General features: G+C 42.9%; 1 protein-coding gene across 5 annotated transcripts in view; it reads left to right on the top strand.

Annotated features, from left to right (window-relative positions):
- The window catches only part of LOC130363096 (probable E3 ubiquitin-protein ligase HERC6), a 155279-nt gene that overhangs the window by 127791 nt on the left and 8250 nt on the right, over positions 1 to 19238 (top strand). For all 5 annotated transcript variants that reach the window (XM_056568460.1, XM_056568477.1, XM_056568469.1 and 2 more), the window contains 2 exons: positions 8032 to 8102; positions 16360 to 16543. In XM_056568460.1, coding sequence (XP_056424435.1) covers positions 8032 to 8102; positions 16360 to 16543 — 255 coding nt within the window. The remainder of the gene's footprint in view (positions 1 to 8031; positions 8103 to 16359; positions 16544 to 19238) is intronic.

Below are 19238 nucleotides of genomic sequence, written 5' to 3' on the forward strand. Positions count from 1 at the left end.
GCATCTCCCAAATTGGCATATTTACTATTATGGAGCTAAGCAGTAGGGAAATGTGGTTTTGTATTACGTGTTAACAAGATAGCTCCCTCATAGTTGGTGTTTAGTTTGACTAATACAATATATTCGGATTGTCTTCAGAATTTGCACATTTTTTTTGCAATTTGTTATGTTGGGGCCCTGTGCTAAAAAACTTTCCATCTTTATCTTCCATCTCAATACCCCATAATATGAACATGAAAACAGAATTTTAGCATTGTTTGCAAATTTATAAAAAAGGAAAGACTAAAATTACACATGCAATCAGAACCTTTGCTATGACACTTTGCTATGACACTTGAAGTTTAGGGGGGGGGGGGGGGGGAGAGACTGCCCGTAGTACTCAGAGTGTAGAGGTACAGATTTGGAGCAAACAAAAAAATTCTGCTGCACTAAAAGTTCCCAAGAGCACAGTGGCCTTCATAATTCTTAACAGTAAGAAGTTTGGAACAGCCAGATATCCTAGAACTGTCTGCCACACCAAACTACGTAATTGTGGGAGAAGAGCTTTGGTTATAGAGATAACAACTGGAAAATGGCGGGATCAATACAGATGGATCCCAAAATGACCGTAGAGATTCAGCGCCGTCCTCACAGGAATGCTCTTAGAACAAGTGTTCAAAAGTTTTATTGATAGGTGCAACATAAGTTTCGAACCCGGTCCGGGTTTTTCGTCAGGCAACTGAATACATTACTAGTGTAGGTGCGGCAATGTAAAACACATTTTTTCATTCACTTGCGGATTGCCCGGGTCACAAAGTTACGTAAATGTAAAAAAAAATGCACACAATATTATATAGGTATACAATTAATTGCATGCTTTTACAGTATAGTAAAGTGTACTTATTCTTATTTACAATTATTTAAAATATTAAAATTTAGTTTGCAAGCTTACAGCAGGATGATGCGTTTTTTGCGCATGCGCAAAACGGTGCTTATCTTGTTGGTGATATGGATGTTGCTTTTTTATTTAAAAGGTGTGGATGCTCCGATCGGTGAGTTATATAATGGTTTCAGTGATTTTATTCAGCCCTCTGGGAGTGATCGTAGACAATTTGTATATCCAATATACCTCTCTTTTCTTTAAAGTTTCAAAACGGTTGGATTAATCTTCTTTTACTTGTTCGATGGGGATGATCTTGATCAGATTCATGTCCAGGGGATGACGGATGGCACAGTGCCGGGAAACTCCTGCAATTATTTTTTATGTTCTGCTGATGTTTATTCATGCGGCAGTGGAGTGGCTGCATGGTTCTCCCCACGTACTGCATTCCACACTGACATTCTATGACAGATGACAAAAGAATGTTGGCACACAAGTCTGTTTTTTATTTTAAAGGATACCCATGTTTCTCTGCTTGATTTCTTGGCAACACAGACAGCTTCTAGTATTGCAGCGGTAGCTACCTGCCGGTAGATCTGAACTTTTCTTACTCTTTCTGTGTTGCTTGATCTGGCTGGGAGCTAGAAGATTTTTTTATGTAGGTGCTCTCCGATATGTTATTTGCAGTTGTTCCTTTATTGTGTTTTTCAGATATGCATCACTTTTTAAAATATGCCAATTGTTATTTAGAATTGTTTTAATATTTTTTTTGAGGCTTCACTGTTGAATGTGGTGATAGTTAGTTTGTTTTCCTGTATTTTTTCCCAGTTGTTGTTTTTTCTTTATTATTCTTTTCTGTTTTTAGACATTCTTGTTGTGTTTTGCCTATCAGCTTGTTTAGTGAATCTTTAAGAATTCCCTTCGGTATTTTTTCTCTTTAAACCTTTTTTCTAACACTCTTGCTTGCATTCTGAACGTGGAATCTTCTGTGCATTTTTTTCGCACTCTTTTGAACTGACTGTATAGAAAATTTTTCAGCCATTGCTTGAAATGACCACTGTCAAATTCTAGATAACTGTTGATGTCCACAGTTTTAAAATATGTGGACGTAATGAACTTTGTTTCATTGTGGGAGATGTGTAGATCCAAAAAATGGATAATTTGTTCGCTGTATTCCATAGTGAATGTGATACCCCAGGGGTTTCTGTTTTAAGTGTGGGAGAGTGTCTGGACTGATTAAGGGTCCTCTCTCCACAGGAATAACAAATTGTCAATATACCGGCGATAGTACACTATTTGGGCTAATAGTGTGTGGTCCCCATTGAGGAATTGTTCCTCAAATATGCCCATGTAGCATATGGTGGGACTTCTTTCAACCCCATCGCCGTGCCTCTCCACTGGAAAAAAACTTCCTTGTTGTAAATGAAGTAGTTATTGTGTAGGATGAAATGTAATCCTTGTAGTAAGAATTCTTTCTGGGCGGTGTTTAATTCTGGGTCATTGCTGATTTATTTACGGACACATTCAAGTCCCTGATTGTGCTTTATATTAGTATAAAGAGATGAAACATCACACATTACAAGTTGAAGTCCTAGCTCCCATGGGATATCGATTAGACCATGGGCGTAGGAACCAGAGGGGATGAGGGGGACAGATTCCCCCCACCCCCCAGGAATTCATGCGGGGGGACCAATGATGAAGGGAAACCCCCCCCACCACCAGCCGCCGCCACTTTAAAAGCCCAGCGCATGCTGGGAGCTCCCTTCACGCCAAAGAGGAGATGGGGGGGGGGCAATCCAAAGGGGGCCTCCTTGATAGCTTTAGGTCCACAGTTACACTTCAAAATTTTCCTTAAATCGCAGTAAAATCGCAACAAATTTGCTGTGATTTGCACAAGATCGCAGCAAAAACATTGCAGTTTTACTGCAATTTGTACCCAAATCGCTGCAAAATGCAGTTGTGTGAATATGGACCTTAACCTGTCCAGTCTGCACAAAGCCTATGGACAGCAGAGGAACTTAAATTCTATTTGCCAAGATCTGCGATTACATCATTAGGAAGGTCAGACAGGCCTAAGGTACAGAAGGGTCTAGGGTACATTGGGATCTAGGGGAGAACAAAAGAGTCTGGAGTGTACAGAGTGGTCTGGGGAGGACAGAGGGGTCTGGGAGGACAGAGTGGTCTGGAGATGACAGGGGGGTCTGGGGTACAGAGGGGTCTGGAGAGGACAGGGGGGTCTGGAGCGTACAGAGCAGTCTAAGGTACAGAGGGTCTGGAGAGGACAGAGATGTCTAGGTACATTGGGGTCTAGAGAGGTCAAAGGGGTCTGGGGTACAGAGGGGTCTGGAGAGTACAAAAGGGTCTGGTGTACAGAGGGTCTGGTGTACAGACTGGTCTGGGGAGGACAGAGAGGTCTGGGGAAAACAGAGAGGTCTGGAGTGGACAGAGGGGTCTGGAGTGGACAGAGGGGTCTGGAGAGGACAGAGTGGTCTGGAGAAGACAAAGAGGTCTGGTGTACAGAGGGGTCTGGGAAGGACAGAGTGGTCTGGAAAGGACAGAAGGGTTTGGAGGACAGGTGTCTGAATACAGAGAGTTATGGGGTTACAGAGGGGTCTGGGGAGGACAGAGGGGTCTGGAGTGGACAGAATGGTCTGGAGTGGACAGAGGGGTCTTGGGTACAAAGGGGTCTGGGGAGGACAGAGTGGTCTGGAGTGTACAGACTGGTCTGGGGAGGACAGAGTGATCTGGGGAGGACAGGTGCCTGGAATAAAGAGTGTTCTGTGGGGACAGAGGGGTCTGGAGAGGACAGAATGGTCTGAAGTGGACAGAGGGGGTCTTGAGTACAAAGGGGTCTGGGGAGGACAGAGTGGTCTGGAGTGTACAGAGTGGTCTGGGGAGGACAGAGTGATCTGGAATACAGAGTGTTCTGTGGGGACAGAGGGGTCTGGAGAGGACAGAGGGGGCTGGGGGTACAGAAGGGACTGGAGAAGACAGAGGGGTCTGGGGTACAGAGGGATCTGGAGAGGATAGAAGGGTCTGGGGTATGGAGCTGCCTGCGGTGCAGAAGAGTCTGGGGTACAAAGCAGAAGTACAGAAGGGGTCTGGAGGAGAACAGAGGGGTCTGGAGAGGATAGAAGGGTCTGGGTTATGGAGCGGTCTGAGCTGCAGAAGAGTCTGAAGTACAGAGGGGGGTCTGAAGGAGGACAGAGTGGTTTGGAGGACAGGTGTCTGAAATACAGAGAGTTCTGGGGGTACAGAAGGGTCTGGAGAGGACAGAGGGGTCTGGGGGTACAGAGGGGTCTGAAGTGTACAGAGTGATCTGGGAAGGACAGAGGGATCTGGGCAGGACAGGTGCCTGGAATACAGAGTGTTCAGGGGGTACAGAGGGGTCTGGAGAGGACTTAGGTGGCTGGAGGTACAGAGGGTTCTGAGGGTACAGAGGGGACTGGAGAAGACAGAGTGGTCTGGGGTAGAGTGGGGTCTGAAGACGATAGAAGGGTTTGGGGTATGGAGTGGTCTGAAGTGCAGAAGATGTACACATTTCTACTGAGGAAGGGGTCGGAGGTCCATATTTCCCAGCACCCCGAAACGCGTTTAGGAGTCTGGCACTGTTCACACAGTCAGTACTAGTGTCCATCTGCAAACTTATATGTTCCGGCAACAGAAGAGTTAATCCAGGTACATTCCGCCCTGCCTGGCCGCAATGACATTTCCAGCCATCTCGCACAGCCTATACTTCTCGCTACTCAAGCTTCCATGTGGGACGCCATCCCCGGATCATCCACCGCTCCCGAATGTACCATCACCGCCAGACCCATTGTCGCTCCCGAGCTGACTGACACTCTTGCCGGAGTGTCAAAATAGTACCATCTACAGCAAGCCGGGTAGCAAGTGTGGTCTTCAGCGCAGAACATTGCTGCACGCTCCTCTGACACCGGAGCCAACGGTACGGAACATCTGTTTGCGCCCCGCTGCCATCGGGGCTGCTAGGGTAATGGGAGAACCAGCGCCCCCCTTCCCCATATTGGGGCATGCGAGGAGTATAAAGCAGTGATGAGAGATACTTTGTATAATTTATTTTATCATTGACTTTATGTTACAAGCACATTGACTTTATGTTACAAGCATACTCTGCCACAAAACCGAATATCCATTCATCTCATTTTTGTTTGCGGATTCCATCTTTTGTTTGCAGATTTATGGACCATATTCCACATATATTGGAACACTAGCACGTAGGACATTATTTTTATATTTTATATTTTTGATATCCCACTAGGGCCCAGTGGGATTATCACTAGATAGTGCCAGTTTAATGTGTCACTTTGTTATTGTTCTATATATTTTATTATACTAAATTGAAATTAAAAAATTGTTTTTGACTAACGCTGCCATATTTCATTTTTACCCATATCATTATGCACCATTGGTGAGGTCCTAGAGGTATAAGCTATATATTCTATTTGTAATTTATTTGTGTTGCCGGTGGGGTCCGGCTTTAGCTTTGATTACCTCGGTCCTTCTGTTGTGAGCTGCACCTAATTTTAAATTTTGAAGTGCAGAAGAGTCTGGGGTACAGAGGGGGTCTGGAGGAGGACAGAGGGGTCTGGAGAGGATAGTAGAGTCTGGGGTATGGAGCAGTCTGAGCTGTAGCAGAGTCGGAAATACAGAGGGGTCTGGGGTACAGAGCGATCTGGGGGACTCTGATAAGGCAGCAAGACCCACGACAATTAATATTGAAATTGAGCCGGCGGGCCCAGCCTCCAACACGCAATTCACGGAAGATGGAAGCAGATCTCAGGAGTGCAGATACGTATAGGAGTCAGTGACCCCTCATCGGTCTCCTGTTCACCCACACTATAACCCAGTGTATTGGGTTTAGTGTGGGTGAACAGGATGACTGTTTTCCTTTAATAGAATCATGCAACATTAAATGATCCCACCGCTTTGTAGCTCCACCCTCACATTGCCACACACACTTAAATGCTGTCCCCCCCAGATTTGTAGGGGTTCCTACGCCCCTGGATTAGATGTTTAGAATTACGTAGAACACTAGGCAACTTGATTACGTATTTTTGAAGAAACAGATCTATATAGTGGGCCAAAAAACTGGTGTTGGAATTAGTATTGGAAATTATGGGACGTCCTGGAGGATTTCTGAGGCACATGTATTTTTGGAATAAAATAAAAGTAAGTTTTATTACCATTCATGCTGCTTAGATATTTGCATTCATCTTTATTGAGAATGCCATTTTCAAATGCTTTGTCCACTAGTGTATGGAGATTTTTTTTCAAATGGTCTACTATCACCCTCCGAGGGCTGAATGAAATCACTGAAACAATTATATAATTTACCGATCAAAGCATACACACCTTCTAAATAAAAAAGCAATATCTACATCACCAACAAGATAAGCACCGTTTTGCGCATGCGCAAAAAACGCATCATCCTGCTGTAAACTAGCAAACTAAATTTAAATATTTTAAATAATTGTAAATAAGAATAAGTACACTTTACTATACTGTAAAAGCATACAATTAATTGTATACCGATATAATTTTGTGTGTTTTTTTGACATTTATTTTGTAACCCTGGCAATCTGGAAGTGAATGAAAAAATTTATTTTAAATTGCGGCACCTACACTAGTAAAGTATTCCGTTGCCTGACAAAGAACCCGGATCGGGTTAGAAACCAATCAATAAAACTTTTGAACACTTTTTCTAAGAGCATTCTTATGAGGACGGCACTGCATCTCCATGGTCATTTTTGGAACCATCGGTTTTGATCCGCCATTTTCCAGTTGTTATCCTACTGGTACCTGTACTAGGATCTGGCCCACATGGAAGTTGCCACCTCTCCAGCCGCAAACATCATCTAAGACCAAACGAGTCTACATGCATACAAAAGGTGTTGTGACAACACAATTCGGTAAGCTCGGTTACTAAAGTGGGGATCCTTGCCTTACCAACCATATTGCACTGGGGGCAGCCTTTTTTTTCCTAATTGTCTTTCTGTCCATGGTTATAGAGGTGACCAAGAATCTTCCAAAAGGTAAACCATCACTGCAGCACTCCAACAATCTGGGCTTTATGGACCGACTGAGCAAAAGGAATCCTCTCCTCAGTAAAGGGCACATGAAAGCTCCCCTGGACTTTGCTTAAAAGCACTTAAAGGACTCTCAGACTCTGAGAAACAAGATTCCCTGGTCTGATGACTGAACCAGGCACTGGTTATCATCTACCCAATACCCTTTTTACAGTATGATGGTGGTGGCATGATGGTGGCAGACAATGGTGACAAGACAATGACTATGCACACAGCCGAGACAACACAACAGTGGCTTATTGACCACTCCTTGAATGGCCCAGCCACAGCCCTAAACCCAAAATGGCTGTCCAGCAATGGTCCCTATTCAACCTGACAAAGCTTAAGAAGAGTGGCAGAAAAACTCAATTTTCTCAAAATATCGCTAAAAATTTAAAGTCAAGTACTGTACATTTCTAAATATTTCTTGCATTTTAATTTAATGTAAAAGAATAAGCTTAGAAAAGTAGTAAACATAAAAAAACCTTAGGGCCTAAGGCAAAAAAGTATACCCTAAGGCAGAAGCTATTGGGTTTCCGTCTGGTGTTCGTCATTCTACCGAATTATAATGGGACATAAAAATACTGCATGTTACATTTTTTTCTTTGTCCTGTGTAAACTGAATGAGTGATAGAGGCCCCAAACAGTGCCTCTGATGCAGATATGAACATACCATAATATAACTTTTTTCTGAGATTTAATAATAACCCCACTAGTAACACAGGTGCTTTGTGCAATACATTTTTCTTTACCCTTTCTGAACAGAAACAAGTCTGCCTCTCAATAAGCACAAAACACTTTTTGTGGTATCAAATACCTAAGTACCTTACTTTGTGGCCCATTCAGCTACCATGCTTTTCCATTACATCACAGGAATAATCATGTTAAGGGATTCATACTAGCTTGGGTGACTCATGTTTACCAACAACAGTCCAAACTGACGTATGTATAAATGGATTATGGCTTTTTGTGTAGAAGACATCTGTATCTATTAACTGGACAAAAGTGTACAACAGGTCAAATGAAAATGCCTCTTTTGTGAATTCTATGTTAGGTATTAACATTTTTATTGATACATACTTGCAGCTATCCTGGGAAAACCAGCATATAGAACTGGTCCCCAATGGAGCGACAGAGCGTGTGACCCTTTTAAACAAGTATGTATAAAGTGATCCTAACTTTCTTTGAATCTATAGAGATTATCAGGCTACTAATGCTAAAGCATTCACATTATAAAACTGCAGCTTACAAGAAAAGCTATTAACCCCTTCATGACCCAGCCCATTTTCACCTTCAGGTCCTGGGCATTTTTTGAAAATCTGACCACTGTTACTTTAAACATTAATAACTATGGGATGCTTTAACTTATCATTCTGATTCTGAGATTGTTTTTTCGTGACATATTCTACTTTATGTTATTGGTAACATTTCACTAATATTTGCATCCTTTCTTGGTAAAAAATCTAAAAATTTCATGAAAATTTTGAAAATTTAGCATTTTTCTATCTTTGAAAGTCTCTGCTTGTAAGGAAAATGGATATTCCAAATAAATTACATATTGATTCACATATACAATATGTCTACTTTATGTTTGCATAAAAAAAATTTACAAGTTTTTACTTTTGGAAGACACCAGAGGGCTTCAAAGTTCCGCAGCAATTTTCCAATTTTTCTCAAGATTTTCAAAATCGTACTTTTTCAGGGACCAGTTCAGATTGGAAGTGGATTTGAAGGGTCTTCATATTAGAAATACCCCACAAATGACCCCATTATAAAACTGCATCCCCCAAAGTATTCAAAATGACATTAGTAAGTGTTTTAACCCTTTAGGTGTTTCACAGGAATAGCAGAAAAGTGAAGGAGAAAATTCACAATCTTCATTTTTTACACTCGCATGTTCTTGTAGACCCAATTTTTGAATTTTTACAAGGGGTAAAAGGAGAGAAATCACCCTAAAATTTGTAACCCAATTTCTCTCGAGTAAGGAAATACCTCATATGTGTATGTCAAGTGTTCGGCGGGTGCACTAGAGGGCTCAGAAGGGAAGGAGCGACAATGGGATTTTGGAGAGTGAGTTTTTCTGAAAGGGTTTTTGGGGGGCATGTCCCATTTAGGAAGCCCCTATGGTGCCAGAATTGTGGACCCCCCCCACATGTGACCCCATTTTGGAAACTACACCCCTCATGGAATTTAATAAGGGGTGCAGTGAGCATTTACATCCCTCTGGCGTTTGACAGATATTTGAAACAGTGGACTGTGCAAATGAAAAATTGTATTTTCCATTTTCACAGACCACTGTTCCAAAAATCTATCATACACCAGTGGGGTGTAAATGCTCACTGCACCCCTTATTAAATTCCATGAGGGGTGTAGTTTCCAAAATGGGTTCACATATGGGTATTTATTGTTTTGCGTTTATGTCAGAACTGCTGTAACAATCAGCCACCCCTGTGCAAATCGCCTCAAATGTACATGGTGCACTCTCCCTTCTGGGCCTTGTTGAGCGCCCCCAGAGCACTTTGCGCCCACATATGGGGTATCTCCGTAGTCGGGAGAAATTGCATTACAAATTTTGAGGGTCTTTTTTCCCTTATACCTCTTGTGAAAATGAAAAGTATAGGGCAACACCAGCATGTCAGTGTAAAAATTTTTATTTTTACACACTAACATGCTGGTGTAGACCCCAACTTCACCTTTTCATAAGGGGTTAAAGAAGAAAACTCCCCCAAAATTTGTAAGGCAATTTCTCCCGAGTACGGAGATACCCCATATGTGTCCCAAAACTGTTGCCCTGAAATATGACAGGGCTCCAAAGTGAGAGAGCGCCATGCGCATTTGAGGGATTTGGGATTTGCATAGGGGTATTCTATGCCAATGATTCCCAAACAGGGTGCCTCCAGCTGTTGCAAAACTCCCAGCATGCCTGGACAGTCAATGGCTGTCCGGCAATACTGGGAGTTGTTGTTTTGCAACAGCTGGAGGCTCCGTTTTGGAAACAGTAGCGTACCAGACGTTTTTCTTTTTTTGGGGGGAGGGGGGCTGTGTAGGGGTATGTGTATATGTAGTGTTTTTTACTTTTTATTTTAGGTTAGTGTAAGTGTAGTGTAGTGTTTTTAGGGTACAGTCACATGGGCAGAGGTTCACAGCAAGTTTGCCGCTGGCAGTTTGAGCTGCAGCGCAAAATTTGTGCCATCTCAAACTTGCAGCACTCACTGTAAACCTCCGCCCATGTGAGTGTACCCTGTACATTCACATTGGGGGGAGGGGGCAAACATCCAGCTGTTGCAAAACTACAACTCCCTTGGCTGTCCGTGCATGCTGGGAGTTGTAGTTTTGCAACAGCTGGAGGCACACTGGTTTGGAAACACTAAGTTAAGTAATAAACTTTCAAGTGTTTTGCAACCAAACTTAGTGTTTCCAAACCAGTGTGCCTCCAGCTGTTGCAAAACTACAACTCCCAGCATGCATTGTCTGTCAGTGCATGGTGGGAGTTATAGTTTTGCAACAATTGCAACAGCTGGAGGCACTGAGGTAGGGAACGGACAATGTTTCCCAACTAGTGTGCCTCCAGTTGTTGCAAAACTACAACTCCCAGCATGCCCAGACTGCCCAGGCATGCTGGAAGTTGTAGTTCGGCAATATCTGAAGGATCAGATGTTGCCGAACTACAACTTCCAGCATGCTTGGGCAGTCTGGTATGCTGGGAGTTGTAGTTTTGCAACATCTGGAGGTCCACAGTTTGGAGACCACTGTATAATGGTCCCCAATCTGTGCTCTTCCAGATGTTACAGAACTACAACTCCCAGCATGCCTGGACAGACTGAGCATGCTGAGATTTTTAGTTTTGCAACATCTGAAAGAGCACAGATTGGAGACTATTATACAGTGGTCTCCAAACTGTGGACCTCCAGATGTTGCAAAACTGCAACTCCAAGCATGCACAGAAAGCCAAAGGCTGTCTGGGCATGCTTGGAGTTGCAGTTTTGAAACTCTCAGAGGCAGCGGTGAGATCGCTTTACGGCGATCTCACTGCTGCCAATGAAGATGCCGCCCTGCTGCTGCAAACTCACCGCCGGGACGCAGCGCCGCCGGGACTGCCTGGAGGACACCGCTCGCGCCGGGACTGCTCGGGACACCACATGGCCGGGTAAGTGACGCCGGGGGACGGGTAAGGGACACTTAGCAGAGCGGTGTGTGTCCTGATCCCCGTGATCGGGACTCACACACCGCGCTGCTAAGTATTCTGATAGCGAAACGCTGCTATCAGCTAGTCAGATTTGACTAGCTGATAGCAGCGATCGCTGGGGGGGGGGGGGGTGGGGATGAAACCATCTTACCGGGCGCTGCGGGATGCCGCGAGTAGCGGAAAAAATGTTCATGACATACCTGTATGTCATGGGTCGGGAACACCTTCCCACTCATGACGTACAGGTATGTCATAGGTCGGGAAGGGGTTAATATTATTTAAAGAGGTTATCCAGGAATAGAAAAACAGAGCTACTTTCTTTCCTTCAGATAGGGGATAAGTTATAGATCGCGGGGGGTCTGAGCGCTGGGGGCCCCCGGGATCTCCTGGACGGGGCCGCAGCAGTATGCTGGAAAGGGGGCATTCCATCCCCGCATGAAGCTGTGGCCGACACCCCCCCTCCATGTACCCCATAGAGATACATGGAGGGGGTGTGTCTGCTGCGGCTTTCTGCTGGGGAAAAAACTTCACTTCCTGCAGACTGCCGCAACCCCGTCCAGGAGATATCAGGGGGCCCCAGCCCTCGGACCCCCCACAATCTATAACTTATCCCCTATCCTTTGGATAGGGGATAAGTTATTTTACGATGGAATACTCCTTTAAGGAAATGCCAGGGAGCAGACATCTGGACTTCATGTTAGTTATCCCATTAAAGAACACTACATATACACATATGATACCTGCCAGCCTAAAGCTCTTAATACACTTAAAATAGCTATTGGCCTACAACTTTATACTGTATCTCCCATATTCATCGTAAGGACCAGATTTGAAAATCCAGCATAGTCTACAGACAGCCATACACCTGAAATTGCCGTTCTTTTATCTCAACTGTATAGGCAGATTTACAGTGTTGTGCTCTAAAACAATAACTAGTAGTTTTAACTGACTCCATGTACTTGTCCAAGGTGTCAGTACACATAATACTACCCCTTTATAAAGCATTGGAACAGTCTCACTTGTAATATGCTGTTCAGTTTTTCGGCACTAGTTCATAAAAGGTTGTGGAGTTGTGGAGCTGGAAAGGGTGCAGAGACGCACGACTAAATTAATGAAGGCATGTGACATGGAACATCTTTGGCTGCTTTCATACTATAAAAATTCATCGGTTACAAACGTCCATCAGAAAACCCATGTTGAATGTTACACATATGATACCTGCCAGCCTAAAGCTCTTAATACACTTAAAATAGCTGTTGGCCTACAACTTTATACTGTATTTCCCATATTCATCGTAAGGACCAGATTTGAAAATCCAGCATAGTCAACCCCTCAGTCTACAGACAACCATACACCTGAAATTGCCGTTCTTTTATCTCAACTGTATAGGCAAATTTACAGTGTTGTACTCTAAAACAATAACTAGCAGTTTTAACTGACTCACTATATATCTGCCCCCCCAGCGCTTCTATATACATATATCCCTGTAGCGCTATGAATGAAAAGTATTTCTATTAGCAGCGCATAGCGCCAGCAGCCGGCAATATGCGTGCTAATAGAAATACTTTTTATTCATAGTGCTGCTGGAGTATATGTATATAGAAACGCTGGGAGGCAGACATATAGCGTTATCTGCCCCCCACAGCGCTTCTATATACATATGCCGGCGCTGCGCTATCAATGAAAAGTATTTCTATATTTCTATGCTGCTTGAATGCTTTTCACCTATAGCGCTGTGATGGCATAAGTATATATTTATGAATGCACCGTCAAGGGGTATATATTTATTAATGCGCTGGCGGGGAGTATATATTTATGAATGCGCTGGCGGGGCTCATATCTAATGCATTGCAGGGGGCATATTAGCAATGCGCTGGGGGGCTAGATATATAGGCTATATGTCTGCCCCCCTGCAGCGCTATATATCCTTCCCCCCCCACAACGCTTTTAATATAGATATGCCCCCCTGCTACTCACAATGTTCATTTTTATATCTCCCGCTGAGAGCCCTGAATGGCTGGTACTGAGGAGCCATTCAGGGCTCTCAGCGGGAGATATAAAAATGAACATTGTGAGTAGCAGGGGGGCATATCTATATTAAAAGCGTTGTGGGGGATTTAAAAGTGAAAGTTAAAACACACAATACATCGCAGGGTTGCGGACCATGCCGTCCACTCCCCTGCTTAATAACTTCGGATCACATCGGGTCTCAGAAATTAAACCCGGTGCAATCAATCCCTCAGCCCCTGTACTACAACCCCCATCATGGAACAGACTCTGTTCCATGATGATGGTGGTAGTAGTACAAACACTAATGTAGCCTCCCCAGCTGTCTGCAGACTCCGGCAGCCAGGGAATTACTACTCCCATCATGGAAAGAAGTCTGTTCCATGATGGGAGTAATGGTAGTCCCGGCTGTGGGAGTCTGTAGGCAGAGGTGTTACAGCCATACATGAGGGATGTTATAACAGGTCTTAACGGATGAATATTTATTCATCCGTTAGCACCCGTTATTTCATCCATTATTTTACATCCGTTTTCACACAGAAAACGGACGTTTAATAACGGATTAATGCTCATAGTGTGAAAGCAGCCTTAGCCGTTTAAGGGGGGATATGATCAACGTATATAAGTACAGTGATCCCTCAACTTACAATGGCCTCAACATACAATAGTTTCAACATACAATGGTCTTTTCTGGACCATCGTAACTTGAAACCAAACTCAACATACAATGCTACGGACAGTCCTGATCTGCAAAACGTGTCAATAGCCGGAAGAACCGACCAATCAGAATGGGAATTTTACTGATAAAACCCCTGTATTCCTGCAATGTATGCATTGACTGGCTATCTGGTAGCGCCCCCTGCAGTACAAGAAGGTACTACATGGTCTGTACTACTCTTTACCTGTGCCAGGTATAGCTGCTCCAAGTAGGGTTACTCCATTTTTTTGGGACACCGTGTGTGCTGTACAGGACCCTGAAGAAGCTCCTTTCCTCTACATAGACAGAGATTTACAGCTCCCAGCAGCTCTTTCTTACATATATATATATATATATATATATATATATATATATGTATATAGACTTGCTCTGTCTGTATTAGTTACCTACTTATTATTTTTTAATCCTTATTTTTTCCTATTTTTGGATGACATTTTGGGGCTTCAGAACTAATTACCAGGTTTCCATAGAGTTATGGTCTCAACATACAATGGTTTCAACATACAATGGTCGTCCTGGAACCAATTAATATTGTAACTTGAGGGACCATTGTATATAAATGGCCCATACAAGAAATATGGGGGAAAAACTGTTCCCGGTTAAACCGGCTTAAAAGGATAAGGGGGCAACTCACAGTGACTGTTATTAGGGACTGTTCTTCATACACACGTGGGGAGATGATACTGTGTAAAAAAAAAAATCTAAAGATAAAATGCCCACAAATGTATAAAATGCCCACAAATACACCCACTATATTAAAAAGAAAGGAAAACCCATGTTCAAACTTTTTTTTTGTACATTTCTTTATGTACTTAAAGGGGTACTCCGCTGTTAGACATTAGTCCGCCCCCCTCAATTAAAGTCTATGGAAGGGGCATCACACCCCCTCCCATAGACTTGTATTGAGGGTGCGGGGCTGTGAAGTCACAAGGGGGCAGGCCTTGACATCACGATGCCCTGTCCCCTGCACCGCCCATCATCTACCTTGGAGAAAACTTCAGGCTGCTTAGGTACTGGGCTTCTGCAAGGGAGATTGCGGCGGTCCCCAACGGCGGGCACCCCTGCGATCAGACATCTTATAAGATGTCTAACAGCAGAGTACCCCTTTAAAAAGGAAAAAATTCAACATGTGAATTTTTTTTTTCAATTTTCTTCATTAACACAATAAAATATCACTATAAAAATAATGGAAAGCCTCACTGATCATGATGAAAAAAGATAAAATCTTTAACAGTCTGCTCACAATGCTGTCAATTTATACCCAATATATTCTTTTTACAACTGCACCTTTCCGTCATTAGACTCCACCATATCCACCATAACTTTCAAATGTACATAAATGTAAATATAGAATTGTGGGCACAAAATAACATTCTACTCAGTTATGACATATGGTTTCTTTTCTGGACCTTTAACTCTTGTGATATATTCACAAGATCTCCAAACCAGAAAGAGTGATACAGAATCTTACAGTACAGACAAACGTTACTAGTTACAGCAAGAACATGTATGACGGGGATACATACGTATGATGAGCATGATCTTCCAAATATGCTGTCCTATAGCATCATCACTTCATCACTAGAATGCACCCATATGATTAATACAGTGAATCCACGAGGATTTTACTAATTCTGTGCCATAACATAATTCACTGGTCAAGATCCATCTGTCTGAGGACAAAAAAATTTCAGTTTTTTTCCATAATAAACAATCACAGCTCAGCTTTCATTTTACCAAAGTTTGTTAAGATATGAAAGCTGAGCTGTTATTGGTTGTTATGGGAAAAGCAGACAGTTTTTGTCCTAGACAGATTGATAAATCTGGGTCACTGTATAAATTATTATATAACATTGTACATCTCGCATCACATTCCCCCAAGTAGGTATTACAATAACAGTAGGACTCACATACTGGTGTCCGCAGAAAGAATGGACATGTTTATTCTTTCTGCGGACTCCGCATGGAAATGAATTGCTGTCTATGAGACAGCGCATTTCCGAGCGGTCCTAGAGCTGGCATGTTCTACCAGAGATTTTTCGTACAGACATTCCCCCCATGTGAACATGCCCTAAGGCACATGCCATTATACCAAGGCTGATTTCATCAGGATCAGTACATGATCACATGCTCCTTCCTGGCGGGATGTGTCCCGTTTTTTTTTTTGCCATCATCTTTTTTACTATGGGAATGCCACGGCAAACTTAAGAGACTCTTAGGTCACCCTGGTTGGGAATCACTGCACTAATGTCATATTTATGCTCATAAAAGTATCTAGCACCCCCAGTCTCATGCTGTCTTACTCTGTCCCTTCAGTCAGAAGGATGTTAAAAAAGTCCTGGAAAATACATCACATGTTGTGAGTGGTATGTAATCTTATGCCCGCATTTCTGTAGTTACTTTTATGTAAAGATGCAAAAAAAAAAAGTTAAAGTAGATAATAAAATCATCTATCAATCATTATTAAGACTTTATTTGTTATTTCTTAACCCATCTCTTATAGGCACAACTATGTAAATAAATGTGTGGATTACATTTTCAACACTTCAGTGGCAGAGACATTCGAAGAGTTCAGGAGAGGTCTCTTCAAAGTCTGCGACAAGGATATTCTTTTATTTTTTCGGCCGGAAGAGCTGAGAGCACTTGTCGCTGGTCACGCTAACTATGACTGGGCCGCATTTGAAAAGGTAAATTGTGTATGTTAGAGTCACCAGAGGATAACTGTGTTGAGAAATGGGTTGTACAGGATTACACAAACATGGCTGCTTTCTTCCAGTCCACAGGTTGCATCAGGTATTGAAGCTCTCATCCATTGAAGTGAATGGTTATGAGCTGCAATAAAAAGAATCCACCTTTACGCTAGGTTGCCACACAGGTTTTTTTCTTGCATTAAAAAAATAAAAAAAAATATAAAAAATGCCATTCCAGTTTTTGAGCCAAAGTCAAAAGTGGCTCCAGCAGGAAGGAGAAGTTTAACTTTCTTTTATTTTGCCCATTCCTATTCCATCCAACTCTGGCGGCTTTGGCTCAAAAACTGCAGTGGTAGTTTTCCAAAAAAAGGCAGAAAAAAAAAACCTGCGTGGAAAGCAGGTTCCAGGGTTAATGCAGGGCATCACCAATCAGGCCGATGCCCGGCAAAATCTCAAAATGGGCTTTGTCCTTAAAGGGGTACTCTGGTGGAAAACTTTTTTTTCTTTTTTTTAAATCAACTGGTGCCAGAAAGTTAAACAGATTTGTAAATTATACAATGAAAAAGAGTAGCGTGCACTCACCGCGGGTAAACAGCTGCAGGCCCGAGGTCCGGGATCACCGCGGCATAGACGAGGACGGTAAGGGGCGCTCAGAGGCTACGCCGGCTGTTTTGGACGTAGGAACGTCCTTCTTCTGGCCTCAACGTTCACGTCATAGCATTCCCCTTTTATGGAAGTCTGTGGGAAATGTGAGTAACCATAGAAACGTATAAACTATGGGTCTGTGTATGGGTCAAAATGGGACAAAAAGCGAAGGTGAGTCAAGAGAAGAGGAAATGAGTTCCAATACCAGGTAGTAAAGAATAAAGCTAATAATGGAAGATGTATATTAATAGTAATGACTATAGAGAATATATAGACCATAATAGCAAGGAAAAGACGAGCCCGAAAAGTGAAAGAAATAATAAATAAATAGTGATAAAAAAATTAAATAGTGTTAAAAAATATTGAAATTATTAAGGAAAAACAGAAGTATCTATAACTGAATATATTGATACTATAAAGTACAATGAAGAACTCGCACAACTAACTTAAGTAGGGGGACATGTCTAGTCGCTCATTCAGCCCAGCCGGGCCTTCTTAAGTTAGATGTGCGAGTTCTTCATTGTACTTTATAGTATCAATATATTCAGTTATAGATACTTCTGTTTTTCCTTAATAATTTCAATATTTTTTAACACTATTTAATTTTTTTATCACTATTTATTTATTATTTCTTTCACTTTTCGGGCTCGTCTTTTCCTTGCTATTATGGTCTATATATTCTCTATAGTCATTACTATTAATATACATCTTCCATTATTAGCTTTATTCTTTACTACCTGGTATTGGAACTCATTTCCTCTTCTCTTGACTCACCTTCGCTTTTTGTCCCATTTTGACCCATACACAGACCCATAGTTTATACGTTTCTATGGTTACTCACGTTTCCCACAGACTTCCATAAAAGGGCAACGCTATGACGGGAACGTTGAGGCCGGAAGAAGGACGTTCCTACGTCCGAAACAGCCGGCGTAGCCTCTGAGCGCCCCTTACCGTCCTCGTCTATGCCGCGGTGATCCCGGACCTCGGGCCTGCAGCTGTTTACCCGCGGTGAGTGCACGCTACTCTTTTTCATTGTATTGTTTGATACTTTATCTAGTGTGTGCACCCCGCAGGTGCTGCATTGTTATTTATCGAGTCCGGAGGCTGCCAGTGTATACCAGTGGTATCGTATATTTGCATCTTTAAGCTGTACGGTGTGCTCTCTCCTTCAATAGTGGCTTAAAGATTTGTACACTACTTCTGTTAAAAAATCTTAATCCTTCCAGTACTTATTAGCTGCTGAATACTACATAGGAAATTATTTTCTTTTTGGAACAAAGTGCTCTCTGCTGACATCACAAGCTCAGTGTTCTCTGTTGACATCTCTGTCCATTTTAGTAACTGTCCAGAGCAGCATATGTTTGCTATGGAGATTTTCTCCTACTCTGGACAGTTCTTAAAATGGACAGAGATGTCAGCAGAGAGCACTGTGCTCGTGATGTCAGCAGAGAGCTCTGTGTTCCAAAAAGAAAATAATTTCCTCTGTAGTATTCAGCAGCTAATAAGTACTGGAAAGATTAAGATTTTTAAATAGAAGTAATTTACAAATCTGTTTAGCTTTCTAGCACCATTTGATTTAAAAAAAAAAAAGTTTTCCACAGGAGTACCCCTTTAAGGGGTCGACCGCGTTTTTGCCTACGGTCGGGACACCGCATACGGCCAAAAACGCAGCCGACCGGAGGCTGCGGTTCACTCCAGTCGGCTCATAGACATGCATTAAATACAGTTCCCCTATACGGTTGAGTGCGGGTGCCGCGATTCAGCCCCGCCCCCTTCTCCCAGCCGTATATGCGGGAACCGTAAGTACAAAACGTAGTGTGAACCCAGCCTTACTCACATGCTGTCCTGCTAACTCACGCAAGCTTCCACTGTGAGCTCTGTGTAAGCCCCCCCCCCCCAGTGCAGCCATAGCCAATAGCCTGCAGCATCTTGCTGCAGGCATCCAATGAGCTGCTGGCTGCCCTCCCCTTCCTTTCCTATGGAACTGTAGTCGGCAGGATCGTAATGGAGGACATTCTGTCCCCCCGAAGGTATTTAAAGAACTGTA

Source organism: Hyla sarda, chromosome 1 (assembly GCF_029499605.1).
Source record: "Hyla sarda isolate aHylSar1 chromosome 1, aHylSar1.hap1, whole genome shotgun sequence".
Taxonomy (NCBI): Eukaryota; Metazoa; Chordata; class Amphibia; order Anura; family Hylidae; genus Hyla; species Hyla sarda.